Below are 27,311 nucleotides of genomic sequence, written 5' to 3' on the forward strand. Positions count from 1 at the left end.
CAACAGTGCTGCGTAACATAGCAGCAGGACCCATCCTGCTTGTGTTGGTGACAGCCTGCCCACCTGTTTGACTTGAGTGAAGAACTGTTTTCTGAAGTACATGTGAGCCTGATTGAGAGCTGTCGACATCACTACTTCTGAATCTTGGGATCCCCTTGGCTCAGGTTTTAATTCTGTGTCTGAACTCCCTGGCTGTTCCTCCATCTTAGAAAAAGACGTATTTCAATGTACATGTTCTTGGAGCGCTGTTTCATTAAACATTTCCTCTCAGTTCAGAGCAGCTGCACACAGACTTAACCTTGCCCTAAGCATGTGCCTGAGGGGTGTGCTGAACTGGCAGTCACCAGGAAGCCTGGATCTAATGCTTCTATGTTCCGGGGGGAAGTTCTATGTTTGGGTCCAAAATAATTTGGTTCGTTTGCATTTCCAATGTAAGGAAGGAACATGCTGGACTCCTTGTGACTTGAAAGGCACTGCAAGCAAGTCCTCAAGAAGTCCTTGCAGTTTGCTAGCAGCTGATGTGATCTGAGGATAAACTAGAACTGTTTGCATTGCATAATGGTAATGTTGACCTGCACATGAGTGGGAATTCTGATTCTCTGCTGTGCCTGCCTGTAGTACTGCAGAAGGATAAGAGAACAGATGGGATTTCCTTTGTGTTGCTAGCTGGATTTTCAGTTCTTCTGAGTACAGCAAAAGATCTGTAGCACCTGCAGCCAACTCATATCAGTAACTGATCTTGCTGTTTTTCTGTCTGGGCTGGAAAAATAAACAGACTTTATCAAGAAGTAAACAAAGGGCACAAATGTTGAGGAAGGAAACGAATAGAATTTTTTAAAAAGAAACTCAAAGTTTCTTTCTCTGGTGTAATAACCTGGAATCACTTTTTGGAATGAGGAAAGGAGATATTTTACTTAAGGGCTTGCATGGGAAATTCTGGATGGACAGAGTGTTTTCTGATGCTTCAGACTGCCTGAACCTTGTTCAGTGGTGACATGTAAGGTTGCCTCTCTCCTTTGTGTGCTTAATTCTTAAAACCTAACTTAGCTCTGCTATACGCTTCGCAAACTGTGTGGGTTGTTATTCATAGCCAGAAGAAACAGAAGTTAAGATTATTTGATCTGTAGGTTAGATAGTCAACGACTAACTTCTGAGCTCTGGATTTATGGTACCTTTTGCTAATTTTAAAGAAGACTGAGAATGCCTAATGCAATGACCTTTCCATGCTCTTCAAATGAAATCTTTGACCATTTGCTTAACCCTGGCTGGCTCTTGTCCATAACATCAGCAATCTGATTTTTTTTTTTTTCCCCAGATCCACAGTTTTGCTTCCAATGCTGCAAGGGTCATTCTTGACTGAACTTGCACAGCGTAAAAGTGGGTTGATGTACTCCACCAATTCAGCACATATTTTATTTCTCTCCCAGCTGTCTTCCTCCCCTACTACTCCCATGGTATATATAAATGTGAACTACTTATTAGACTTTCATTACAAAGAGATTAACTTTGCTCTGGAAATTTGCAACCCATTAATGCAAAATTAGTGACTTCAGAATTGAAGCAAGTCGTTCCCTCCTTGTCAAGAGAAGGCCAAGCAGCTGTAGTGTTCAGTCACTAAATAACAAAGAAGCCCCAGTGCCCTGTTATGGCTCCTTGCCTTTGGTTGCCTTTCATGGAGCAAAAGTCACTGCTGTGTCAATCTGCTTGGCACAATCCAATCTTTCACTCCAGCAGATCATCTTTCAAACACTGTTGGAAACCATTAGTTGCCATTAGCATTTAAACTGGATTCTCCCTGCTAAGATAGGAGAGAACAAGATTGCATTCACTGTAGCTTTAATCAGCTGCTATTGGCATAGCTCTGAAGGCAGCAGTCTGTGTGCTGTGCTTCAGACCTGCTGCAGGAATGAATGCAGCTGTGATGAGGAATAAAATAGGCAAGTGTGTGTGGAGGATAACCCAGGCATATTTCACTTCTGAGTGAGGAATTATGAAGTGTGAGTGCTTTTCCTCTTAAAATTTGGGCAGTGATTGTAAGCTATCTTCCCCAGAGACATGGGGGGGAGGTGTAGCAGTGTTGGGCAGATGGCTGCAGTGACCACTTTTCTTTTTCTCCTTCTCACTTGGCAGAACAGCTTGAGAAACCGTGCAAGGCCTAATGCTTCTGCAGTGAAACTGGTCTTACATGCAAAAACTTGAACATAGCTGAACATAGAGCAGTTCAAGAGGAGAACAAGGAATACGTGAACAGGCTTGTTTCATTTTTTTCCTGTAGTATCACATCCTTACTTACATTTTAATTGTCCTGACAAGTTTAATTAGCTCAAGTAGTGAAGATCTGCACTGCATGTGTGAAGATTCAACTTCAGTGACCTGTGTATGCTACTGGCATTGTTTGACATGGTACTGTTTGAACAATTAAACTGTTCTTTAAATTTGAGAAGCTAGGCATGCCAGCCTCTTCAAATAAAGTTAATACCACACAGAAGCTAGGAAATACTTGAATGAAGATGACCAAGATAACTGTTTCCCAGCCACTTGAATGGTATGTGTTTTGGCATGATCTCCAGTTGCACAGCCACACGCATCTTTGTTGGAGGATGGGACTGCTCTGGAGTGACTAAGGGCTGCCAAATCTGCAGATATTAGCAAGGTGCAATGAACCAAGGAAACTGTCCGGCTCCTGTGACTTGTCAGCTTTCTTAAACATTCTCATTGACTTTTGTGCTCTGTGTAGTGAATGAAAACGTGCCCATAAGCTTTTCTGAAGCATCTGCTAGGCTGACCTGCTGATGTCATGCTGGTAGAGTAGGGTTTTTTCAGCTGTGGTATATATCTCATAGGAAAAGTGTGTTGCTTTTGCCAAGAGGCTAAACTTCATATCTTGCATGTATGTGGCTTGCAGTATGCAGACCAGGAAGCCTACAGGGCATCCTGGGGTGAAGTCTAATGCTCAACAGTGGGCAAAATGTCTTGGCTTTAAAACAAACTCAGACCTGGAGGATTGTTTTTGGTTGAATTTTAAGAAGTTTTTCGAGGCTTTTCTTCCAGTAAAAGATTAAAAACTTCCTTTATCAGCCCCAGGTAATCGTGCCTGGGCAGCCTGATCAAGTGGGTGGCAACCCTATCCGTGGAAGGGGGGCTGGAACTAGATGGTCTTTGAGGTCCCTTTCAACCTAAGCCATTCTATAGTTCTATGATGTGTTTCCAAGGACTGGAAGTTCTATTGCAAATTCTGTGCTGCAGTGATGTTATAAACCACCAGTATTGGACAGTATATACCTGAAGCACCGGTCTGGATGAAGATACAACAGGGCAGGTATTTGTGTTGTTGCTACAGGCGTTTCTTATCATGTGATGTGATTTGTCCTTGAGGCCCACAAAACACCTTCCTTTGTAGTTTCAGACTTCATTAACCTCCTGTTAGATTTTTCTTCTGCTACATCCTCTCCAATCATGTCAGTGAATAGATATGAGCTATGCTATATTACTTGAATGTGTGATTCTTAGTCAGCAAATGTATTTTATACCACCTTTCTCGTTGTCTGGATGTCTCCTGCAGAGTGTGGGATTTATAGGAATTCATTCCCTTGTGGCTCACTGGTGAATGTGTTGCCCAGACATGGAATTAGAAGAGACCTGCCTGGCACTCTAGAGTTCTTCTTTCCATTACTCCATTTTATCCTTACATCACAACATTCTTGTGGTAGAAAAGCTCATTTCTGGTTTCTAAAGATGCTACTTTTAAAACAAGTTGCTAAAGCAGCAACATGAAGTGGGGTGGAGAGGTGGAATTCTGTTCTACTTGAGGCTATTTGGTATCAGTGATGCCTTTTTATTGGCAAAGATGAAGAGCAAACCCTTCCACTGACTTACCCTGAAACAATGAGCAAATCTGTGAGAGGCTAAAGATGGCAGCGTGTTATCTAGTTCATTTTCCCTTTCTTTGGAGCCTCCCTATGGCAGTTTCTACCTCCCTGTGGCAGAAACCTCTGTTCCATTTATGTGACTGGTGTGAGCTCTGCCATGGTCACCCCAACCTGAGCACACCTTTCTACCTGCTGGGCTTCACAGTTGTTGCAATAATATTGCATCTTTCAGACACAGAAATCAGCAGTGGATTCTTCAGTGGATGCTCCAGAGTATCTCAGTTCTGAGACTTCATGTTCTGTTTACATACTTCAATCACATTTTTTCCTACTTCCATATTTTTGGTATTCGGTCTAAACACCTGTTTTCTCTTGTTCACCTTTGTCTTGCTGCCAACCTACAGTTTGGCAAGGACATTTTCACTACTGAAGTGATTCAGGAATATTTCCAGTAGACTGTCTGAAGGATACTAGGAGTCTTTCTCCAAAGATATGGAGATGCTTGTCAGTACCTGTTGAAAACTGCATTCATATATTACGGACCCATTTTGTTATGGGGTCCTTAGATGTAGTGTTTATCTGTCTGTAAACAGGGCTGTTGTTATATAATGTTCTATGCAATATAAACCTGGATTCTGCCAGTTAAGCTGGCAGATATTCACCAGTAAAGAAGTGTTGCTGGCCTAAACTGTGGTGAAGAGCAGGAATTACCTGTTCTAGTTAGTGCCTGTTGCAGAACGATATCACATTAACTCAATGTGAGATTATAGTTGCTTGTCACTGTATAGATCACACAATCTACACACGCATAAATATTGTGGTGTTTTTTTTCCCCAGCTGCTTATCAAGATATTTTTAACTTCTCAGTGTGTACTTTGAAAGAACAGGCTTTGTTTTCATGATAAGAAAGCCCAGCAGCTCTTATTTCCTCCTTTTACTATGTACTTGTTTGTAGCGGAAAAAGCATCACGATGGAAACTGTTCTGGGTTGGCTGCTTTCACAGAGTCCTTAAGAAGAAACCAGGGAGTTTGGAAAGAAACGTGGTCCTGTATCAGAAAGAGACTTAAGTGTCTCAAAAACTGCTTTAATATGGGAACCCAGATTCAGTAGATTAACGTGGAACATGAATTAGAGAGAAGCAAGCTGTCACCTTGAATGAATCTGTGACAAGTTCTGGCAAATCTATTGGAGCTGCTTTATAAAAAGCTCTCAGAAATCGCTAGGCAGTAGATAGAAGTAAGTAGGCTGAGGATGAGACTGTAAGTATCATTAATTTATCCATGTTGGTCGTGTCGTATCTGCATGAATAGTCAACTCGGGCTCTTCTCATTTGAGTATTGTCGTTGTTTTCCTGGGTTTTTGGAGGATGTAGAAGTTGTCATTAAGGTTTCATTAACTCATTGAAGATTTCTATTTTCACTTGTGCAGATGAAATCATGCAGCAGGAGATACGGCCGCTGGTTGCAGTGGATATAATAGAACAGCTACACAGACAATTTGCTATCTTATCAGGTAAGAAGTTTCTTGTAATTACATTTTGGAATTCTCTTGGAAATGTGCTGGAATCTGTCACACTGACTGTCACTCTTCAGTTCTGCACAGCAGTCACAACAGCATTTTTATATTGCCAGTGAAAAGGACTGTCATAATCAGACCCTTACAGTGTGTGGAACTGATAAATACCAGCCTACTGTGTCTGGTTTTTTTGAGACAAGTTAATTTTCTGTGCTTTCCACAATGGTAAGAAAATAAATAAACCTTTTTGTACGTGAATTTGCACAATGTCCAAACATGCCGTTTGTGGGAAAAGTTTTGCTTTGTCAGGGAGTTATTCATGTCCTTCCCCCTCTTCCTCATTTGCCTTTGTTTTAGAAATGATTCATTTCTATAGCGTAAGATTCTAATCTTTTAAAGATTTGATTATTTCATATTCCTTTGTTTACCTGAAGTTTGCAGTCACACAAAGTGATGCAGTTTCTGCCCCAAAGAAATAGATGATATTGAAATATTTGCCAAATTATTTAACACACTTTGGCTACTGCAGAAGAGAAATCCTTAACTGGATCCTAAAATGGCTTCTTTATGCTTTTTAAACTGCTGACTTCAGGGCCTCTGGCAACTCCTTATGTCTCTTTTTGCTTGTTCTGCAAATAAGGAAACTGAGAATTTACCTTCCTACTTCTCCATGGGCACACAGTAAATTTTCATCAGTTTCCAAAAAACACTCAGATAGTCACAGTAAGGTGTTCTTGGACAGCCTGTTCCTCTCTAGTGGGGAGGAACACCGGGTACACAGTACAGAGTACACAGACGTGGCTCTGCAGATGATCAACTCAGCAGGCCCAGTCCTTGCTGCATCTTGCATTGTTAAATATGCTCCAAGCTGCTGACTGACATCCAGGCCTTATGTTACATGAACAAACTTTTGAGTTGAATGTCTAATTGCAACTCTATACATTCCACTTGAAAATCTGCAGGTAATGTATTTATACCAATTGAAAATGATGTCATAAACACAAACTGATTTTTTTCTTGTAGTCTTGAAACTTATTCTCAAACTCTTTTATCAAAACAGAAAGCACAGCTGAGTATTCTTCACTGTTCAGAGTATCGTGTTTAGCCAGTATATCAAAATACATGCAGTCATTTGCCATCACTTGACTCAGCACAGCATTGCCCTCCCCATGCTCTGGTTTAAGTCAACACAGAATTAGTAGCACACTGATGGTTTGCTTGTGGCTGAGTAACAAGTGCATGCCTGGGGCCACTAAGGAAGAGCCACCACCTTTATAGTTTATAGCCTGGGGCTGGGAGCAGCTGTATTGCCAGCTGTGCCAGGCTGTGGGTTGGGCATCTCTGCTGTAGAGGACGGTAACTTGGTATTATTTTGAAGTGTGCAGATCCCACAGCAAGGTCATAGAAGCAATAGGTGCTCAGGAAAACTGGGAGTGCCTTCTGCTTTACGCTGGTTGCTTAACTGCAAAAATGACTGAGGGGGAGATGAGAGTTTCCTAATGTGGGGGCTGTTGTCAAATTTGAAACCAGTTATCACAAAGAACTTTGTCAGGAATGCCATTCAAATCCCTTTTGTTAGTGCTAAACTGGCTGCAAAATATTCTAAATACAAGGAAGGAAGCAGGAAAATCCAATTATTGTTCAACTCCTGTTTGGGCTCAATATTAGCTTTAGCTGGGTCACAACTGGGCTATTTTTCTACTCTTTTTAAGCATGAAAACACTTATCCCTCAGATCCATCTGTCTAATGATAATGTGAATCACTAGTTGACTTTTACAGATTTTTTTTTCTAGCTGATGTTTTTGGTTAATATCAACTTTTTCTTAACAGCTGGCAGATGAGGTCAGAGTTAATGAAATAGTGATATTCCTGTGCAACAAAGCAGGGAAGAGAGTAGAATAATTTAAAGCAAAGCCTCTTTGATTTCTCTATACGTGACTCATTTGAAACACTTTCCTCAACTACTGCTGTGTAAAAACTTCTCAGAATAGGATCTGGCTCTCTTGTCATCAAGCAGTTGATGGGAATTAATGCAGCTAGCTAATAAACCTGATGTTTATGTCATCATCTAGTTATAGTGAATGTATTGGACACTGACAGCCTTCTGCGTGTCCTGGTCCTTCAGCTACCAGAGTAATATCTTGGTTAATACTGTACTGTTCTTGACAAGGAAAGGGAAACGCTCCCAGGCCTTCTTTGCAGGACTGCCATGGTTGTGAAAAAGGCTGTAGTGCAGTGTGACAAGGGCCTTTATCAAGTAGCTCTACTTCAGTCACCTCTTGCATCTGCTGATCTAGCCTTGCTTAGTTTCTGAGATCTAGTGAGAGTGCTGGCTCTTGTGGTTAAATTCCAGTTTTGAAACCACTGCTGCCTCTTTCCTTTCCTTGGAAACTGATCTCTCAATTATGGGATTACAGCTGTGACAACATACGAGTGCTTTGCACGTATAAACAGCAATGTTTGTGTTATTGTAGCTGGTAAGGGTAGTAGCTGGGTAGAACTAAGTCATTCTTTTCCTATCCTAAACCAGTTTTTACTGAAGAATGGGGACCCTCTGGTAAAATACTCTTCCTGTCCTGCTAATAGACTAATAACCCACTCTACTAACCTGCTCTGAACTAATATCAACCTTCTTTTCATCTGCAGCTTCGCAGCCTGTTCTTCTCTCTAATCACTCTGTCAAAGAGTCTGATCTGTCAGTTGCAGCAAAATGGATCATGTTGCTAAATCACAAATTTATTAGACAAGCCGTCATGAAATGTGTTAGCAGATATTCATTTTCTTTTTGTTCTGCTCCTCCGAAATCGATGCACTCCAGCAGATTGGTAACTGACTCTGAAGCCAGTTTATTTCCAAAGCCTGGAGGGCATTTGGCCATCTGCTTCCTGCTTGAACTGAGCTTTTTGGAAAACCTGGCCTGACCCTGCAGAAAGGACCGTTTAAAGCTTGTCTGAAATTCTAAATCCAGGAAGTACGGTTCAACTTCAGTGAGAAATTCAGCATTCACAAGCAAAAAAAAAAAACAAAACAAAACCAACAAAAGCTGTTCCAGAGTATGGAAAAAGCAAATTTGACCTAGGCAGGGAAAATTCAGCCAAGACATGACTGAACCCTTCATCTATCTGACCACAAGATGAATTGTACTCAGCTCTGCTCTGACTAAGGGAGCTTTCTGCATGGGGGCGAACAGAAGTAATTTGCCTGCATGTCAGCAAAAACTGAAAGGAAATTTTGCTATGCTAACAGATGAGTTGGTGTCTGTGGCAGGCTGGGGAGGTGTGCAGTGCAGCCAGACTTTTGGGACTCCTCCTGCTGATAGCCTGTACTATTTCTATTTATTTATTTATTTTCCATTTTGTTTTATTTTCCCAAGGAATTCAGAATACTTGGCCATATCTGCTTAGAAATTATGAGCCTAGCTGTTACTGTTACAAAAAGAGCTTCTTGCTGTGGAATGGGACTTGAATATATCCCAAAAGCATCTAAACCATTCCTCTGCTTGGTGCCTGTTTGGAAATCATAGGTGAAACAGAAATGGGAGGGGGGGGTGTTTGACTTCCTAGGACCCCAACTGTGTCCAGGAATTTAGCCTGTAATTATAACTGCTTGTTGCTATTACATCTGTCATCCTAACATGCAACTCCAGCTGTGTGAGCTCTCAGAATGCAGCACACACACCTCATTTGTCAATCACACCCTTCATACTGCTAAGAAAAAATTAAACTTCATTTGCTGCCATGTCCTATTATCCCTAATGCATATTCTTCCTCTAAAATGCTCCCACTTATTTATTGCTGCAGCTCAATTCTGGCCTCACCTTCACTGTAACAGCTAACCAGGATGCACTGGCTCTTGGAAGGACTGTTACTGCGTCCTGTGGTTTATGAATTTGTCTTAAGAACTTGAAAAATATCTAATAGGAGCAACTGGGGCTCTGTGCTGTGTACCTGGGCTCTGGACTCCATGCCTTGCACTCTCTTGATTCAATTTACGTGCCATCTCTCCTACTTGTTTCTTCCTTCCACACTTGCTGTGTTCTCCTGTCCTGTCAACCAGGTTCTTCCTGTCTCTTTGCCCCTAAACCACAAGAGAAAAGGAAGAACACTGAGCAAGCTGGGGAAGAAAATAAGGAAAGTGCTCGGGAAAAAGAGAGAAGGGATGCTGTCATTCTGAGTGGCACACCAGATGGGAGTCAAGCTGACTTGAAGCTGTAATCCTTTTCACTCTAGTCTTGCCTTTTTCTAGACAGCTTTGCCTCCTGCTCATTCAGCTCCTGCTGATGTTGTCTGCTTCAAAGCCAGGAATAGGAACCAGTGGCCTTTAATACTTTGAATTTGGATTGGATGCGAGGCAGGATTCTGGCTATCTGCAAAGGCAGAGAGCAAAAAGAAGCTGAACATCTTGAGGGAGATCTATGAATTGACGAGTGGCAGCATGTATTGTGCTCAGGAAATAGGTGAGTCTTTACTGGCAAAACTATGGGGCCATCTCTGACAGCAGCCTGGATGTAATTGTGAGCACCCAGTGTCATCAGGGCAGGGTCAGGAGCTATCCTGGTGTGAGTTCTCCCAAAGGATGGCCCTGAGCCTCCCCTCCCTTCCTGAAAGCTGAACCTCCAGCTCTGGTTGCTGCTGTTTGCAAGGGTGCCCTTCACTATCACCATGTCCTCTGCCCTTGGCCTGCAGTCAGTGTCTGGGGCTGCCAGGTGCTGGAGGAGGCTGAGTGCTCCGAGAGCTACAGGGTGGCATCTGACGGCGCTTGGAGGAGCTGCACGTTGGTGAGGCCTGTGCAGTGCCTGAAGACTGCTGCCAGGCCCAGCTGTGCCGATAGCTCTTTTTTCAGTGTCTGTTTCTCCTCTGACTGCACCAAACTCAAGCTGTTATAGCCTGCTCCTCCCGTGCAGCACATCAGCTCAGCTCATGCCTCACGTTGCTTTGGCTTTTTGTCAATCTCCATTGCCCCTGGCAGTGCTTGCCCCCTTACTTTGCTGCTGAATGGAGTGGACTTGCCCTGGCTAGCCATAGTGTAACTGCTCGGCTTTGTGCTCAGTTCATGTCTCATTCTGCTCCGTGCTTCTTTTCAGTCTACCTCCTTCTGCCTTTACTTTCTACTTCAAATACCTTTTTCTTGTTCTGAGAAGAGTTTTTCATTTGCCCTTCAGTGGACCTGTTGTAGCCTGTTCTATTCTTGGCTGCCTTAGTAATGAATTGTAAAATTTTCGGTCAGCAGTTAGGGTTTTTTTTCCCCCCATTTAGTGATGCATAGACGTATGGGTTTTAGACACAATCCTGGCAAGAACAATGAGTCCATACAGAGTTTTTCAACCAAATTCCATGTGCTCAGTCCTACTGGCTGTGGGACTCACTGAAGACTGTCCCTGCTGGTTTTTAGTGTGTCCCCTGCTGAAGCACTGAAGAGCCGTCAGCAGTATTTGAAGGATTGGAAGAAATCTTTTGACAGCTCCCTAGAACACAGGAGTGATGATGGCTCAGGGAAGAAGAAGGGGCTGCAGCTTCCAGTTCACCTTCTGCAGAGATCTGCACGCTGCAGCAAACTTGGTTTGGTGTCAAGGAAAAAGGAAATGGCACTCTTCATTGAGAAGAGAGCATTTTAGATGCCCTTAATGTATAAATAGCTTCTACTTCATGTATATAACTGGGTATGGATGCTTTCCCTACCAATGCTTCGGATTTAGATGTGTGAGTGACCTGTTTCTAATATTCACGTTATGACTTGGCACCCAACACTTTGGGCATCCCTGCTTTTTCTCTGTATAGTATTTAAGACTTTTTTATTCCTCCCTCAAACTTCATTCTGATTCAGTAGTACAACATGATCTGAGAGCTTCCTTTCTTTATTAGAATACAGCTATATTAAAGAACTTTTTGAGCGTTATTCTGTTTTGGTTGCAGCAGTAGCTGGTACCTTAAGAGAATGAGATGGGGACCCAAGAGCTGTTAAGGTTGTGTTGCCCTGTCAGAGGTGAGATGCTGCAGCCTTTTAGTTAAATGCTCAGGCAGCCTTCAGTTCACACCCATTCTGCAGATGGCTTATTATAGGAGAAGACCCTGAGACAAAAATACACACCCACATACTTAGTATGCCTCATCAGCCTGCCTTGTATAATTCAGCAGAAAGTGGCTAGAGGAACTCAGGACTGAAAGTGGGTGAAAGAGAACAAGGTAAAAGGGACGTATAGGGCATCTGAATCATAGAATAGCTTGAGTTGGGAGAACCTTTAAACTCCATATAGTCCAGCTCCTCTGCGTCTACAGCTCCATCAGGTGCTCAGAGCCCAATCCAGCCTGACCTTGGGTGTCTCCAGGGATGGAGCATCACCTCCTCTCTGGGTAGTGTCATATGTGCCAGGTGAAAATTGTAGTTTATACAGATAGTGAGTATGACTGCAGGTAAACAAAACTATCAGGTGCTTGAAGGAGGAACCTTTATTTTGTACTCCAGATTCAACTATTTTTGCTTTAGCCTTGAATATTACAGGTTATTACATTTCCACATTTTAAGAAAAAATTCCCATTTCTGAAATACACGAGTAGCAAAGCACGGTGCCCAGGAACCATGTATTAAATACCACGGAGTGCACTGCTCTCTGCAAGAGTCAGAACAGCCACGCATCCTGCTTAACATTTCTGGTTCTTACTGTTCATGCCCAGAAGGTGTCAGTAAGTATCTGTACCAAACCTGGCTGTGTGCTGGCTGGAAGTCCTGATCTCTTGGCTGCCGCAAATGGTCTGACTTAGGGTGATTTAATGTAACTGAATCATTTTCAGTTGTAACTGAAGTAATATTTGACTTTCAGAGAGAAAAAAAATATGTCAAAAAGCAGTGATCTGGCAAGGTAATACTTCACAAGAAGTCAAGGAGGAAAAGAGTTTCCTTGTTCAGAATTTTAGGGAGATTTTCTCAGACTGAATGAGAAAAGCTGTTTTATAATAAAGGAAGAAGCTGGTTTGGCTGTCCAACAGTGGCAGAATTGAGCTAGTTCTATTAAATGAACAGGAGCAGGATCCATAACTAATATAAAGCTGAGGAGCATGACAGAGGATACACTTTCTAGTTGTAGTACTAAGTAGGAAGGCCATAGAATTATAGAAGGTTTGAGTTGGAGAGGACCTAAAAGATGGTCTAGTTCCAACCCCTCTGCCATGGGCAGGGACACCTTCACCAGATCAGGTTGCTCAGAGCCTCATCTGGCCTGGCCTTAAACACTTCCAGATGATCATTAGAACTCCTTTATCTCATGTATACAGGACCTGGATGTTTTCTGAGTGAGAGATGTGCCAATATTTACTGACTAGTCTGTCCCAAGGTATAAAGTTGTTCTCTAATCTATTTACAATCTTCCTTTTGCAGGAGGAAGAGGGAAGGATGGAGCACCAATTATTACCTTCCCAGAGTTTGCAGGATTCAGTGAAATACCTGATGAGGATTTTCTCAATGTGGTCACGTACCTAACCAGCATCCCCAGGTAAGGCTAAGCATAAATGCCTGTTTATTTTAAAGAGATCTTTGCTTCTTCAGTGGCTTCTTTTCATGGTGCTACCAGTATGTACCAGTAACTCTGCATCCAGCCAGCCAGTGCGATACAAAAGTATTGTGTGCAGAAAGCCCCAGGAACCACTTACAACAATTACATGGGAAAGGAATCTTCACACAATACAGGTTTTCTGTTCAGGGCTTTAACTGGATGAGAAGGATGCAAAGATCGGAAAGGTAGCCTTGAATGTAGCAGATCAAAAGGGGGGCTATTTGAGGTAACTCCTGGGGGCACAAACTGTAACAAGTGAAGGGTTGCGTTTGGAAAGAGCTGAACTACGTATTACTTATTTCTTCTGGAGTGTATCTGTGTGAAGATGGTGCAGAGTCGTTATTCAAGCAACAGGCATTACTGAAAGGCAAAGTAATATAATGTTAACCTATCTTATGTCTCTGCCAATCAAAGAAGAGGAGATTTCTTGACACTGCCCAAGGAATATAACAAGCTCTGACTGGGCAGACTGGCTTTGCTTGAGCAATTATTAATACAGAATGTTGGTGAAAATGTATTTGGTGAGAATCCCTCTCCCTCTACCCCAGCAAAGGGAAGTGCAAAGTTGGGTTTTGTTTTGCTTTGCTTTGTTTTGTTTCTTTGTATAAACATACAGTTTATTTTATGACAGCCTACAAGCCAGGGCTTGGAATTGCATAGGATATATAGGCAGATGAGCGAAGTTAACAGCACAGACATTGTGCTCTGAGCTTACCAAATGTCATACAGGCAGGGCTCCAGAAGCTGGGAAATCTTGTTAGGAATGAGAATCTGTGACCTTGTCATTGGCTGGCTTAGGGACATGTCAAACAAGCTGAGAGCTGTGTGTGGGTTGTGTTCTTGGGAGCAGACACATTGAATGCCTTATCACATTGAAAGAATGAAAAATAGTAGAGATACTGCTCTCATGGAGCAACTACCAGCGAGTCACTGAAGCAAGGTGGGAACTAGAGGTGGGTGCCTTGTTGACAGGATACTGGCAGCACCTTGTGCTTTCTGGTGCTTTGTTTACTGGGAGACTGCTCTACTGGGACATTTTCTTTGCTGTTTGCCTGCAGCTGGGCAAGTGATGTAAAACAAACTCACTTCTACTACTCTGAGGAAACAGGCTAAGGCAGGGCTGCTGAATTACTTTTTGTTTATCTAAAAAGAGAGCTTAATATTTTTTCAGTCCCCTGATCCTGTCTCTGGACCACGGCTGTTTGTGCTAGTTAGAAGCACAGCAGGGATTTATTATTTCCTGTGGTCTCATGTATAAAGGCGCTTAGAGGATGATGAGGGGAAAACGTGCCTCCTTCAAGTTTAGGTAAGAAGTTTTCCAGCTCCACCTATTTGTATTCCTCATATGGAGTTGCCAAAGCAAGCTGAGAGAAACCACACGCTGTGAGTTTAACAGCTTCATTGTTTCACTGAATTCTGTAGGTCCTTTGTTCTACTGGGAGAAATTCTTTTATTTCTTCACTAACTTTATAATTGGACAACCAGCTTCAGGGGTTAATAAAGCAGCAGTAGTAGCTAGTTTGCTGATTCTTTGTGTTTGATACGCTAGGGTGATTCCCAGAAATGTCTTACGTTGGGGAAGTAGCACGTTACATCGTCAGCCTGATGGACAGAAATACTTCATGCTTCCTCAGCCGCTTCACCTGGTGAACACCAGAGCAATGAGCAATGAATGAATTAATTCTTAAGACTTAATTGGTCATGAGAACTACAGTACACCATTTTTAGAGATGATAAGTTAGGCATAGGTAGTATCTTACACTACAGACAAGCTCACAAGAACTTGTGTCGAGTAAGTGACTACCAGTTTGATTTAAATTACCTGTTCAAAGTCAGTGACCGGCTGGAATGTGAACCTGCCTTTTCTGTATAACAGCACATTGATTTGACTCTTAGATTCAATCAGAGATCACACCATCAGGATAGAGGATATGGTCATGAATCAGGTAGGGTGAAGTATCATTTGAAAAGCAGTTCCCCTAGTTTAGAATAGAAAATAGTTCCATGTTCATAGTTCAATGAGCCAGAGAAGATTCATTGTTCAGATAAAGTCTGTGGTCACAAATAGCATCATTCAATGGGTTAGTAACTTTCTAAGTCTCTCTGGAATGTCTGGTCTTCTATGTGACAAAACATTATAAAAAGATTAAGGTGGATAGCAGGTGTTGTTATTTGGATGCACAGGCATTATCTTGTCTTTGAAGCTGCTGAGTAAATTTGCTTTTTCAGCCAAGGCATAATGCAGTATTTTGGGAGGGGCTGTATGCAAACATAGTATTTCTAGGCTTTAAAATATGAACTGCTTTCAAGGATGGCAGATTGGTCCAGTGAGACTTTTGTAATCTTATTAATTTTCCCTCTACTTTAAGACCTGGTTACAAGAGTGCCCCACAGAATGGGCCTATGCACACACACACATAAACATTGGATAGTATGGTATGTACAAATACACGACCATCTATGTGGGTGCTTACTTGCTAGCCATGTATTACAGTACCAACACTGAGAAATCATTGTGTTTTTAGGCAAACTGCCTTTCTCTGGATACATGTGTGAGTGGGGTCTCAGCTGTACATCAGCTTGCGCTGATGCTGCCATTTTGGCAAAGCTTTGTCCCACAGCTACTTGCTTACGTGCATCCCTTAGTGCTCAATGACATTCAGACCTTGGTGTGGCCTTTCTTTTTGGCATGCTGACCGAAACAGGATCACTTGCTGACACTCCCTGTTTCCCTGGCTAAACTTAGGTCCTAAATCAACCCTGTCTACTCAAAACATATGAATACCATTGGCCTAGCTCAGTGAAGATAGTTGATACCATCCTGAACATCAAGATAAATTGCAGGGAATAGCACTGTGGAAGGCTGAGGTCTATCTGGGTCTATCTGTGTGCCAGGTTGTCAGGCCCATTTTCACAGATTTTTTTGTGTTTGGAGGTACATCCCTTGTCAGGACCTTCTTTGTGTTGCATCAGCCACCTGCAGCAATTGGGATTTACAACGTACAGCCTGCCGGAATGATCCTGGGTGATGTAGATAACCCCTTATGTTTCTGCTGTGAGCTGATCTCCTTTAGATCAAGTGATCTTTGCAGTTTGCACCCAAGTTATAGTTCTGCTTTCCTTAGCTCTTTCCTTGTATTTAAATCCAAGAATAAAGCCAGTATATCAGTATCTATTTCATCTTCTGTTTCCTTGGCCTGTCTCTTTAACTGACCCGCAGTGCTGTGTGATTCGCAGTGGCAACTGGTGAGCAGTGCTTCTATTCCCATATGTTCATTATTCCCAGCCCTCCCCCATGACTGTTCTTGCCAAGCCATATTTCATGAGAAAATTCCTTTCCTGCTTCTCTTGTATTTTCTTGCCTGTATCTATATTTCATAAGCTCTTATTGCCATTATCTATGAAGTTCATTTTTGTTATTGTAACTGATGCCTGGATGCTTTTGTGCTGTTACAAATCCCTGTGGCAGAAGAACATAAAAAAAAATGAACTGCTCGATCGTGGGAGGGTACTTGAGAAAAGACAGACGTCTCTCTTCTGAGTGATTTATTCTCCACATGTTCAAGGGACTGTTACAAATGGAAACTTAGGAGTCAGTTATGAGACAGTTATGAGGCAAGTTTTACTTAGCACAAATACTTCTGTGTTTGTTTAAATCACAGTTGTTGCCTTTGGCAGATGCTGTCTTGTCAGTTACTTCCTTTGCAGTTTGCTTACCAAGGTGTGATTGTAAGGGTCTGATCCTGAATTCTTCCAGGCCTGCAGCCCTGCGTGCAAACATTCCTTTCAGAAAGCCCTTAGTCTCTCAAACCAGGCGGATGGGCAAAACAGGGCAATTCAGGCAGCTAGTGCGAGTTGGTGCTTATGGACAGTTACTTGTGGCTTACCTACCTCATGAATAATACAGCTTTTTCTTGTACTTATTAATATGCTATTAGCTGAATAATACTTTTCTTTAGACCAACATTAGCATTTTGTTATCTTCAGCTAAATATGCCTATTCTGTTGGTCATTTTGCTGTAAATCACTGGCTTTAATGGAATTGCCTCAGGTTTTAGCCTGGCTCATATATCCAGTTACTGTCTGAGAGATATCCAGCAGCTGCAAATTGATTCTGTGTGTCTGAGCTGTGAAGACATAATTATAAGCTGGTTACAATAACACATTCTCTTTTGCTTTAAAGTAGAGGTCATATTTTGGTGATCCATTTGATTCATTTGAAATTGTCCTCCTATGTTCCTGTTTTCCTCACTCTGACATGGTCCTCAAAGACCGGCTTGGCAACTTCATTATCTGTCCTCTGTGTAAAGAGCTGCATATTGCTCTGCTTAAGAGGAAAGGTCATCTATTGTCTTTGAATTTTATATTTCCCAGAGGAATTCTGTGGAAAAAATATCAGTGTGAACTTCAGTGAATGTTTGTAGTGCTGGTAAGAACCACTGGGAGCACTTGCATGGCAGCCCAGACTTGCACAGAACTTTTGCTTCTTGGCTGCTGATTTTGATCCTCAGAGCTGCAGCAGCTCTGTTGTTATTGGTGATGGTCTTCGGTGGATTATTGACACGAGTTTGCACAAAATAACCCAATAAAATGGTGTTCCTGGTATGTAGCTTGTATGTGTGATGGGAAAAGGATAAAGGAAATTCTTTATACAACTGATCTTGACCTTACTCCATAATTAGGTATTTAATCGTAGCATGTCTTCTGATTACAGCAATGCTTAAACTCTTTACCTGCCTCTCTCTTGCACAGAGAAGATTGTTATAAGGAAGTTCCTGGACATTTTTCTTAGTGTTTTTGTCAGTTCCCAGGATTTCTCTCCAACTCTGAGAACTGCTGGAAAGCAGAGAGGAGCACCCCTGAAGCCAGCACACCACAGTGGGATTTCTGAGAGAGGGGGAAGGGGATATTGTTGAGGTTTACACAGATAGGATGGAGCATCAAATCAGTGCCTCGCAGAGCCTCCTTGAAAAGTCCTGAGGAGGAGCAGTTATTTATTTTAGCCAATGCATTAAAGTGATACTTGTAACCTTAGAGCCAGTCTGTAGGTGGGTAGGATATAAAACTTTAAATCCTGCTTTGTCCACCAAAGCACCTGGAGCATTGTGTGCCAAGGCAAGGTGGTGGCTGTGGGGCTATGCTGACACCATGGAGCTGAGTGCCTCTGTCAGATGTCGGCACACTTAGAGAATGAAGGCTGGTGGTGGGATAAATTAATTTGGAGAGAAAGCAAGAGCTGAGATTTTTTCCTTCAGTATAGCACAGTGTAATTTGTGATCCTGAACTATTCTTATCATTTAGGCTTGGCAGCAAAGGAGATAGCAGCTGAGAGATTTAGCGAATAAAATATTCATGGTTTGTGTAAGCTGCTAGCATGACGCTGGGAAGAGAAAATTTGCTGGCTTCTGTGTGTGTGAATTTCTGCTGAATATTGTCTCCACTGTACACTGCTTTTTTGTAATGGACTTGGAGGGTGATCCAACAGACGCTGAATCTTACTGCAGTACATTTCATTGGAATGGGAGTATCTTCATGTAACCTAACATATTTATTACTTCTGTCGTGCAGTCTGGAGGCTGCCAGCATTGGATTCATCATCATCATAGACAGACGACGAGACAAATGGAGCGCAGTCAAGGCATCCCTGACACGGATAGCAGTAAGTGCCTGTCTTTGCTATTTATTCTCTAGAAATTCAGATTATCTGCTGAACCTTCAGGTCAGGATAAACTCCCATGTGCTCATTTTTAGTTCCTTTTTTTTTGGCTGTGGATGCAGATTTGCTCCAGCCCCAAAGCTCCTGAGTTTTAAATAGGAGAGGGAGGAAGCTGCAGTAACAGAAAACACAGCCTTGTTTACTGCTGAGTTAGTACAAATTCCATGTGCTGGATTGACTGCAGTATGAATTCTAGTAATTTGAAGCTGTTTCCAGAAGAGTCTGACAGAGGAGCCCTTCTGTGCATTGTGAGGAGTGATTATGTGGCCTGCTTGTGAAGGAAGCAGACCCCAATAGATCTGTGTTTGTGTGGCAGTAAGTGATCTGTTAGAAACTATCAATAGCTTGTTATATCTCATTTGTGAAAGCAAGTTCAGACACTGTTTTTCAGTATTAATAAAAACAGCTGTTCTAAAACATCTATTATCTGGAACATGTACTGTGTGGGGCACAAGTGCTTTAGACACAGAGGCTCAGGATGAAAAGATGACCATTCTTTTTTAGCTGCCCTCTTCTTGTTCTTTTTTTGTGCTTGGTGAGCTTAGAGGAGGAGTGTGTGGGAGCCGTAGGCTAGATGTGAAGGCAGGGCCGTGTCTGATGTTGAATGTCTGTGTGTGGGAGAAACACGTGAGGTTAGAAATATTAAAAATCCTCTTCAGAGTGAGTAGATAAATCAGTCTGGGGAATTTGTGCCAAGTCCAACATGGGCAGCCATTCTTTGTAAGTAGTCAATTTTACCCTCTACTGGCTGAATCAGAACATAGAAGAGACGACCCTTGGTGTAGCAGTGCAAAGGAGGCTTACTGTGCTTCAGATATGGGTGCACCAGCGAAGAAACTTCAGAGCTCTGTGCCAGATCCCTACCAGAAATCTATATATGACTGGGCAGTAAAATCCCAAGGCCAGTGTTTCTGTTGGCTTTGGAGACTGATGTTGAACATGTGCTGAATGGACCACTTGATATCATTAGCAGCTGGACTGGCCAAGATTCAGTATATCCTCCCCACTTTACTCCCTTAGGAAACACTTGGCTGAAAATTCCCTTGGCGTTTCTTCAAGGCAGAGATTTGCTTTCTAATAATTTTATGTTTCTTACAGGGAGCATTTCCAGGAAACCTACAGCTGGTATTTGTCCTGCGTCCTTCACGCTTTATCCAAAGGGCAATCGCTGACATAGGCATTAAACTCTATCGAGATGACTTTAAAATGAAGGTACCGGTAAGCATGGATTTTTTTGGTCCATGTGTTTGCCTTATCTCTACATCTGCAGTTCTTAGATGTCAGCAATTTCTCATAACCAAATAATTATCATTTGATTGCAAGTGGCAACTGGGGACTGTGATCTTGGATCTGTGTGATATATACAAGGTCCCATAAAGCCTAAACTGAAACCTGAATGAGATCAACAAGCTTTGAGAAGCACGTAGACACATTTACAGCTAGCTCCATTACCTGGATCAGATAAATTGTTTTTCATTTCGTTTCAGTGGTTGAAACATACTGGGAAAGGGCAGAGCCTGTTTGTATGTATAGTAACAGTTTATTTAAATTGTGTTTGTGGAATTTTCTATTATCAGTTGCAGGAATGCCAAAGAGTAAATTACCAGTGAATGCTTTACAGGGTTATAATGGATGTGATCCCATATGAAACATCAGTCTTGCTATAAAATGTGACTCAGTTTACATAGTGACATCTTAACTCAGTAAAGCTGCTCCCCTGATGCAGACGAAGGTAGATCTGCTCACTCCAGTGAAAAACATAGGTTAGCACTTTGCAGCAATATGCTGCAGGTGGATGAGGATGTGGTTTAAAGCAGGCTATAAATCCTGAAAGGGTTTAAGTTTGACATTATTCTATGAGAGCTCTTTTTGGAGCTGTTCCTAGCTGTGTGTTTGCCTGTGGTTTCAAAGTGCTTTATAAATAAACTTGAATAGTGATTGTTAATGATATTTCATCCTGGAACTTACTCACACTGTACTCCACAATGACTTTACTGGAGTGATTTCATGTGATTGTTTTGGATTTTAATTGTGGTTTTAAATCATTTTACAAATGGTTCTGTTCCAACCATTGCTATGTTTATCAGTACCTGGGTTTAAAGTTCCTACACTTCCTGCTTCTACTTTAGTAACAGACAGCAGACTAACAGTACAAAAAGGAAACCATGAGCTCATGTTGTTAAATTATGTTCAGTGATAACAGCGACTGTAGCTCAGTATGGGTGGCTTTTTGGTGATTAAAAAGCAAATTTCATGTGAAAGTCATGCTTGGTTACAAAACAAAATCTTTTAATTTTATAGCACTTCAGAAAATGTATGTTCCTGTACTAAATAAGGTACAGTGTGTTACCTTAGCAACTGTTATACCAGAGATTGTGCTTCTAGCAATCTATTTGATGACAGTGTTGCATTTCAAATCCTATTTAAAACTGTCACAGTTGAAATAGAGGTTAATAGTAGGCAGGGATTAGGCACTGCAATAAGTGTTAAATATTACTTACCTTTCCCACATGCAGATCAAGATATGGATTTTGGTTGGAATCTTTTTGGACACTCAAAATTTTGAGCTAACTTGGGTATATCCACATATGTCTTAGAGAGCTGTCTTACAAAAACTAAGGGTTCTCTTGATGGAAGTTTATGTGAGCATTGTAGATGCTCACGTGTATATAATGTATAATGTATACATTATATATTATATACACACATACACACACATATACATTATACATACAGCAAAAGCATGGGCTTTTGGCCTAGCAAGGAGCAACGTGATGTCAAATCATGGGGAGTTCAAGAATGGCCATATGCTTTCAAAAGCCAAAATCTAAAGGAAAAAAGCTGTGGCAATTTCATGAACAAATACCTAATGAGAAATTACTGTCAATGGTGGAACTGCACCGTGGTTATGTGTGTTTAAGGCAAACCCAGATCCTAGGAACATGATTGAAGGACTCATTATTTCTCTCTGTCCATTGTGTTTGGATCTGTTTCAGATCATCATGCTAAATTCTGTCTCTGATCTTCATGGATATATTGATAAATGTCAGCTGACCCGAGAGCTGGGAGGAACCCTGGAGTACGGCCACAGTCAGTGGATACATCACCGAACTGTGAGTGCTGGTGTGGCTCTTACACGTGACTGTACCTGCAGGTGTCCAGATGGTGAATGTAAAGCAACAATTAAGTAGTAGTTCTGCAGCTGCACTTCAGCCTAGAGTTGGAAAGAGGAGATCCATTACTCAAACAGAGAAAATTCCCCCAAAGTTCATAGTAGAAGCAGTAATTTATGTCCCACTATCGACCTGGACTAAGGCCTACAATGTTATATTGTTATTGCTCAGCTGAGCTTTAGCCTCATCCTTAGCTTTTGAATAATTGATTGGATTCATACGCCTTCAGCTTATGGCTGCATTTTAATATATGCTTTAGCACTATTCAGAATGAAAGGTCAAGACTATCACTTTAATGAGCAATTAAGCCTTCCTCACGTTCACTTTCTTCAGTAAACCCACAACATTTTGTCAAGATTTAAGTTGGTGCACCCAAGTGGTAAAGAAGTGATACTCCAATGAGTATTTTAATTATATTTGTAGTGAGTTCTTATACTGCTGTGGTAATAGGGCCAGATGGGATGAAGTGACTAGAATACATCATGTACAGGTAGGCAGGAGAGACATGCACAGTTTAAGAAGTCTACAGGAAGATGGATTGCTGCTGAGTGAACAGTGACTGTATAAATATAAAAGAAAAAAGCTTTGGCTTATGTGCTTGTGGTGTCTCTTTAACTTAAATAAAATCTTAATTAAAATCTTTGAACACAACAAAGACTTCCAGCAAGCATGAGGAAAGGATCTGAAGCTCCCGTCTGGGCTTTGAAGCTGATATCCTCTGTGGTTTCATTATGTCTCTTAAGCTGTGGAAGTTTCCCATCTGGTTCTTGGGCATGGTAATACTTGTAGTCCTGTGACAAGGTCCTTCAGGGCACGGGATTCAGCCTGTAACTTCTATCACATCTGCTGAAAAAAGGCAACATAGCCAGCTTTACATGCACTGCAGCACAATGTGTTTGAAGAACTGAGCATAGCTAACATGCTAGTGGTAAGTAAGGAGTCTGTGACTGTGCTTCTGCTATTCCAGGCTATTGAAAACTTCGCAATGACAGTGAAAACAACAGCACAGATGCTACAGACCTTTGGAACGGACTTAGCAGAGACTGAACTTCCCAATGATGTGCAGTGTACAGAGGACCTCCTATCTGCACACACTGACCACCATAGCAAGCTGAAGGTAAATGGTGTTTTGTGACAGCTCCGTTTGCATAATATATGATTTTTAATTCAACGAGTTTTTATGCCATCATTTGGGATTCCATCATCTGAAAACCACTGAATAGGAGAAGAAAATTGGATTCAGGGAATTAATACAGCTATGGAAAAGGACTCCACAGGTTCAGGAATGATAGAACAGGGAAGTGTCACTGCTGCTGTATAGGAGGGTATAATGAGATCACAACTAGAACAGAATGGGCTCCTGATGATGTTTTCTTCAGAGAGGATGAACTCATATTGGAACAGATGTGGAGAACATCCTTAAGAATAATCCAGGAAGAGATAGTGATCTATTTAGATGATGACTGAAATATTACGGAATGGTTTAAAACCACAGAAAACTAGCTATTGCCTGTTTAGCTTTGCACTCAAAAGACTCAAAAGAAAACGTCATTGCTGTCAATAAGCACCTTAGGTTAAACATAAAAGGAAATTTATTGTTTTAGGACAAGTACAGAAATGACCATTAGCTTAATTGGGAATGAAGAATGGAGATTCTACCCATAAAAAAACAGTAAGATCCTGGAGATTTCCTCCCATAAACAGCAAGACTTGTTAGCCATTCTGATTCTTTCTAGAGGAAGATAAGAAAATGTCATTATTTACCTCCAGCAGCCACAGACTAATAATTGCCTTCAGAACCCAAGGAATTGCCATGGCTTCTGAAAAGCTTTTACAGCAGTTTTGCTGGGTACCAAAGACTGGTCAGAAGGAGTACTCGAAATTCTTCATGCTGTCAGGAATTGCCTTGCCTCTGTTGCTTTGGGTCAAAAGATAATGTTTTTTCCCACATGCAGGAGCCTGGCTCTTAATGCCAATCTCCTCTTTGATTACATTTTTATTGTAGCTTTCTTCACACTCTAAAGCTTCTTCTACAGCTCTAAAGCTGCTACATAAAGCATTTCTGGAGAGTTTTATTCAAGAAGTATTCAGCAAAGTGGAGACTCCTTACCTTAATTTTTAAGCCTTATTGGCCTTTTTGTTGTTCATCTTTTATGCTAAGAAGATACCTTTTTCTGTGGTTGACTCCTTGGCAGCTGGCATAATGTTGTTTAAAGAAATTCCATTAAGAAGTGTGATGTTGCAGCTGGCTGAATAGCACATGCGTAATGCATGCTACAATATTCTATTCTGAAAGTTTCCTGGTCAGAAATGCAATCTGCTCAGAAACTAGGCAATATTCTTTTACTCAGAAATACATATACTGTTCAAAATGAATAGATTTAGTCTCTGCATTCACAGAAAGACATAATTATTGGTAAGCATTGGTGTGTTTTTTGTTCCTAGTATTTACTACCTACAGAAGTATCCTCTTTTACCTTTACTATGTTGTCCACCTAGGAGATGGGAGTGTTCTTAAAATATATACATACAATTTGTTTGGCTTGTTCTTTGTTCCTCAGGATGAGCTAAAACTGGCTGTGAAGCAGGGGGCCACACTACTGACGTGCATTAGGGAGCCAGTCACCCGAAGTGCCAACAGCAAACTCAGTCCAGATGAACTGGAAAATGTGGCAACAGTGGAAAGGTTAGTGAAGATAGACTACCTTGCACAGGTTGCTAATTTATTCCTAAGAAATGCAAATATCATTTATGTCCTTACTTAAATTATTTAAATATAGACACCATAAATTCCCACCAGTTCAATTACTGACGATTTACTGGATACATAACTAAGTAGGACTTACTGGATTAAACTGGAAAAGTATGTTCAAACAAGCCCTGAATTTCATGGTAATTTTTGGTTTGATCACTACCCACCCAGTGGAAGGTTTGGTGTGGGACTTATTTTCCCCATAACATCTTCCATGTTTCTGTGCCTAGTTTGTGACATCTGAATCCATGTGACCTGAAAGAGTATGTGCTCATGCATGTCTGTGGAAACACTGGGGGAGGATCAGATGTAGATGATAGTCTGAAATATGCACCTTCACAAATGTATGAAGAGAGTAATTACTGTTCCTTCCTATGGTGCTTATTACAAAGATTTTAGTCACTGCTTAGAAGTTTCTGCTGTTCCATGTAATTCAGTAGATAGAGAAATATCACACTAATTTCAATGTGTCTGCATTCAGTGAGAACGAAGCTTCCAAATGTCAAACTGATATTTTTTTACTGGCTGCTCTGAAATCCTTTAATCAGTCTTCCTTTAATTAATGAAGGAATTTGTGAATTCGTCTTGAATTCAAAGAGTAGCTTTGATTAAAAGTAGATTTTTCATGGATAGATTGAAAACAGAACTTGTTTCTGACAGCAATGTGAAAGAATTATTGGTATTTGCCCTGATTTATCCTGGTTCCAGCACCCACTGCATTTGCCTGGTCCCCTGCCTGACTGAAGGATGGTTAGATATTAGAAAATAGGATATTCAGGGATATTCAGAAAATAATGTCTTTTATTCTTTTTTTTTTTTCTTCTTCTTGTCCTATTTAAATGGTTCTACTTTGTAATATACATAATAGATCATTGAGAGACTGTGAGAATGACTCACTAGTGTGCTGTTGGACACACTTCACTTGATACTGATTTCGTTGTGAATAAACATTTCATTATTTACATGAAGTGAAACGCTGCCAATGGAAGGCATTATGAGCTTCTAAACCATTGTGTTTAGGAGAGATGGACAAGAAAAAATGATTCAGTTGTTGCCTAGTTCTGATGGGTGATGAAAATAAACAACTTGTAGAGTTCTGCTTTAAGCATTCCATAAATTAACAATTGTATCGTTTTCAATCTGTATTAGCTGGGAGCTAATTATCTTTGAACATTTAGGTTGAAACTGGGGAGAGACAGCTGTCTCTGGCTGCCAGCACATGGGGCAGGTCTGTATTCCTGTTGCAGGTCAGGAGGAGGGACAGTAGATCCATATAGTTATCTGTCATCATCACACTTCTATTTTGCTTCAGTTTTTGTTCCCTTTTTCTCAAGGGAAGATTGACATAAAACATTGTTCTGCATCTTCCATAGGTACAGGCTTACCACCATCTCCAAATTGTGTTTTTTGCCATCAACTGATGTAAGTTAAAGAAATAAACCATAGAAAATAACTGTTTTTCATTCTAATTTTTTGATAGGTTGTTGGCTCAGTTGGATGAAACAGAAAAGGCTTTTGATCAATTTTGGACCAGGCATCACCTAAAACTTGAACAATGCTTGCAGCTTCGTCACTTTGAACATGATTTTAGAGAAGTAAGTCACTGGATGGTCATATCTGGTCTTTGGTAAATATGGTCAAATCTTGTCTATTCTTAAAGGAAAATGACATTCTAAGAAAGCAGTCAGGAGAGAAGCCATTCATTATAAAATAAAATATTCATAGTTTATAGCATATTCAGTAGTTTAATTCTTTGTAATAATCCAATCTCTTACAACATTTCAATAAAACACAGCGAAGAAAATGCCCACCATTTAGGCCAAAATGTGAAACACAAACTTCATGATAAATCATCGTGTGTTTATGTGTGGTGCTACCAAGTATCATTTATTCTGCGATGCTGGGCACCCAGCCCTCCTAAGTCAATGGAAAACGGAAATGGAATGCCCAACCATGAATGCAAAGGATGGAATAATACAGCAAGACAGATTCCAGGATCATAGATCTTCAGAACTGTTTGGGTCTAAATAAATCCAAAAAATGGGAGCAGTTCTTTAGAGAATTATTTGGTTGGTTCCTCATTCTTCAGCTTTAGCGTTTTGAAAGGAACTGAAAAACTAAACTTGAGATGCAGACAACTGTAAAAGATGGGGATCGATGTTTTGAAGTCATCAATCTGTTGTAATTTTATGAGCGTCTTGTGATGTGTGTGCTTTGTTGTTTTTCTTTTTTTACTTTTCTTTGTTTTAGGTAAAATTAACGCTGGATAATCTAATGGAAGCACAAGCAGGTTTTTCTGATGTTGGAGACAGTGTGTCTCGAGTAGAACACCTCCTGAGGGAACAGAAACAACTGGAAGAAAAAGGACAGGTCTGTGTTCAATATAGTGTTCTAGCTGCTCCAGACATTAGTTTTGCATTGCCTTTACCTACACATCTCCATTTAAATGTAACTTTGATTTGATTCTCATTAATTTCACAGGAACCTTTGGAGAAAGCCCAGAGTCTAGCTCTCCATGGAGAACAGCTCATCCAAAACAACCATTATGCAGTTGACTCCATTAGACCAAAGTGTGTTGAACTCAGGCGTATTTGCGATGACTTTACTAACGAGACCAAGAAAAAGTACGATATTTTGGGGAAGTCTCTCGAGCTGCATAAGCAATTAGATAAGGTGAGTGAGTCTTTTTGGAGTACAGCCCTACTGAAGGCTCTACTGAAAATAAATCTTTTTATATG

The 27,311-nt window shown here is 41.1% G+C and overlaps 1 protein-coding gene across 24 annotated transcripts in view; it reads left to right on the forward strand.

Annotated features, from left to right (window-relative positions):
• MCF2L2 (MCF.2 cell line derived transforming sequence-like 2) overlaps positions 1-27,311 on the forward strand; it is a 128,934-nt gene that overhangs the window by 28,353 nt on the left and 73,270 nt on the right. For 14 of the 24 annotated variants that reach the window (XM_015871536.3, XM_085513208.1, XM_015871537.3 and 11 more), the window contains 10 exons: positions 5,299-5,382; positions 12,758-12,872; positions 18,501-18,591; positions 19,747-19,866; positions 21,645-21,761; positions 22,789-22,938; positions 24,383-24,507; positions 26,054-26,168; positions 26,824-26,943; positions 27,055-27,246. In XM_015871536.3, coding sequence (XP_015727022.2) covers positions 5,299-5,382; positions 12,758-12,872; positions 18,501-18,591; positions 19,747-19,866; positions 21,645-21,761; positions 22,789-22,938; positions 24,383-24,507; positions 26,054-26,168; positions 26,824-26,943; positions 27,055-27,246 — 1,229 coding nt within the window. Of the gene's footprint in view, positions 1-4,820; positions 5,130-5,298; positions 5,383-12,757; positions 12,873-18,500; positions 18,592-19,746; positions 19,867-21,644; positions 21,762-22,788; positions 22,939-24,382; positions 24,508-26,053; positions 26,169-26,823; positions 26,944-27,054; positions 27,247-27,311 lie in introns of those variants that run through there. The other 10 variants (XM_085513194.1, XM_085513209.1, XM_032446472.2 and 7 more) reach the window with 5 other exon arrangements.

Source organism: Coturnix japonica, chromosome 12 (genome assembly GCF_054131305.1).
Source record: "Coturnix japonica strain WE chromosome 12, WE-NBRP24, whole genome shotgun sequence".
Taxonomy (NCBI): Eukaryota; Metazoa; Chordata; class Aves; order Galliformes; family Phasianidae; genus Coturnix; species Coturnix japonica.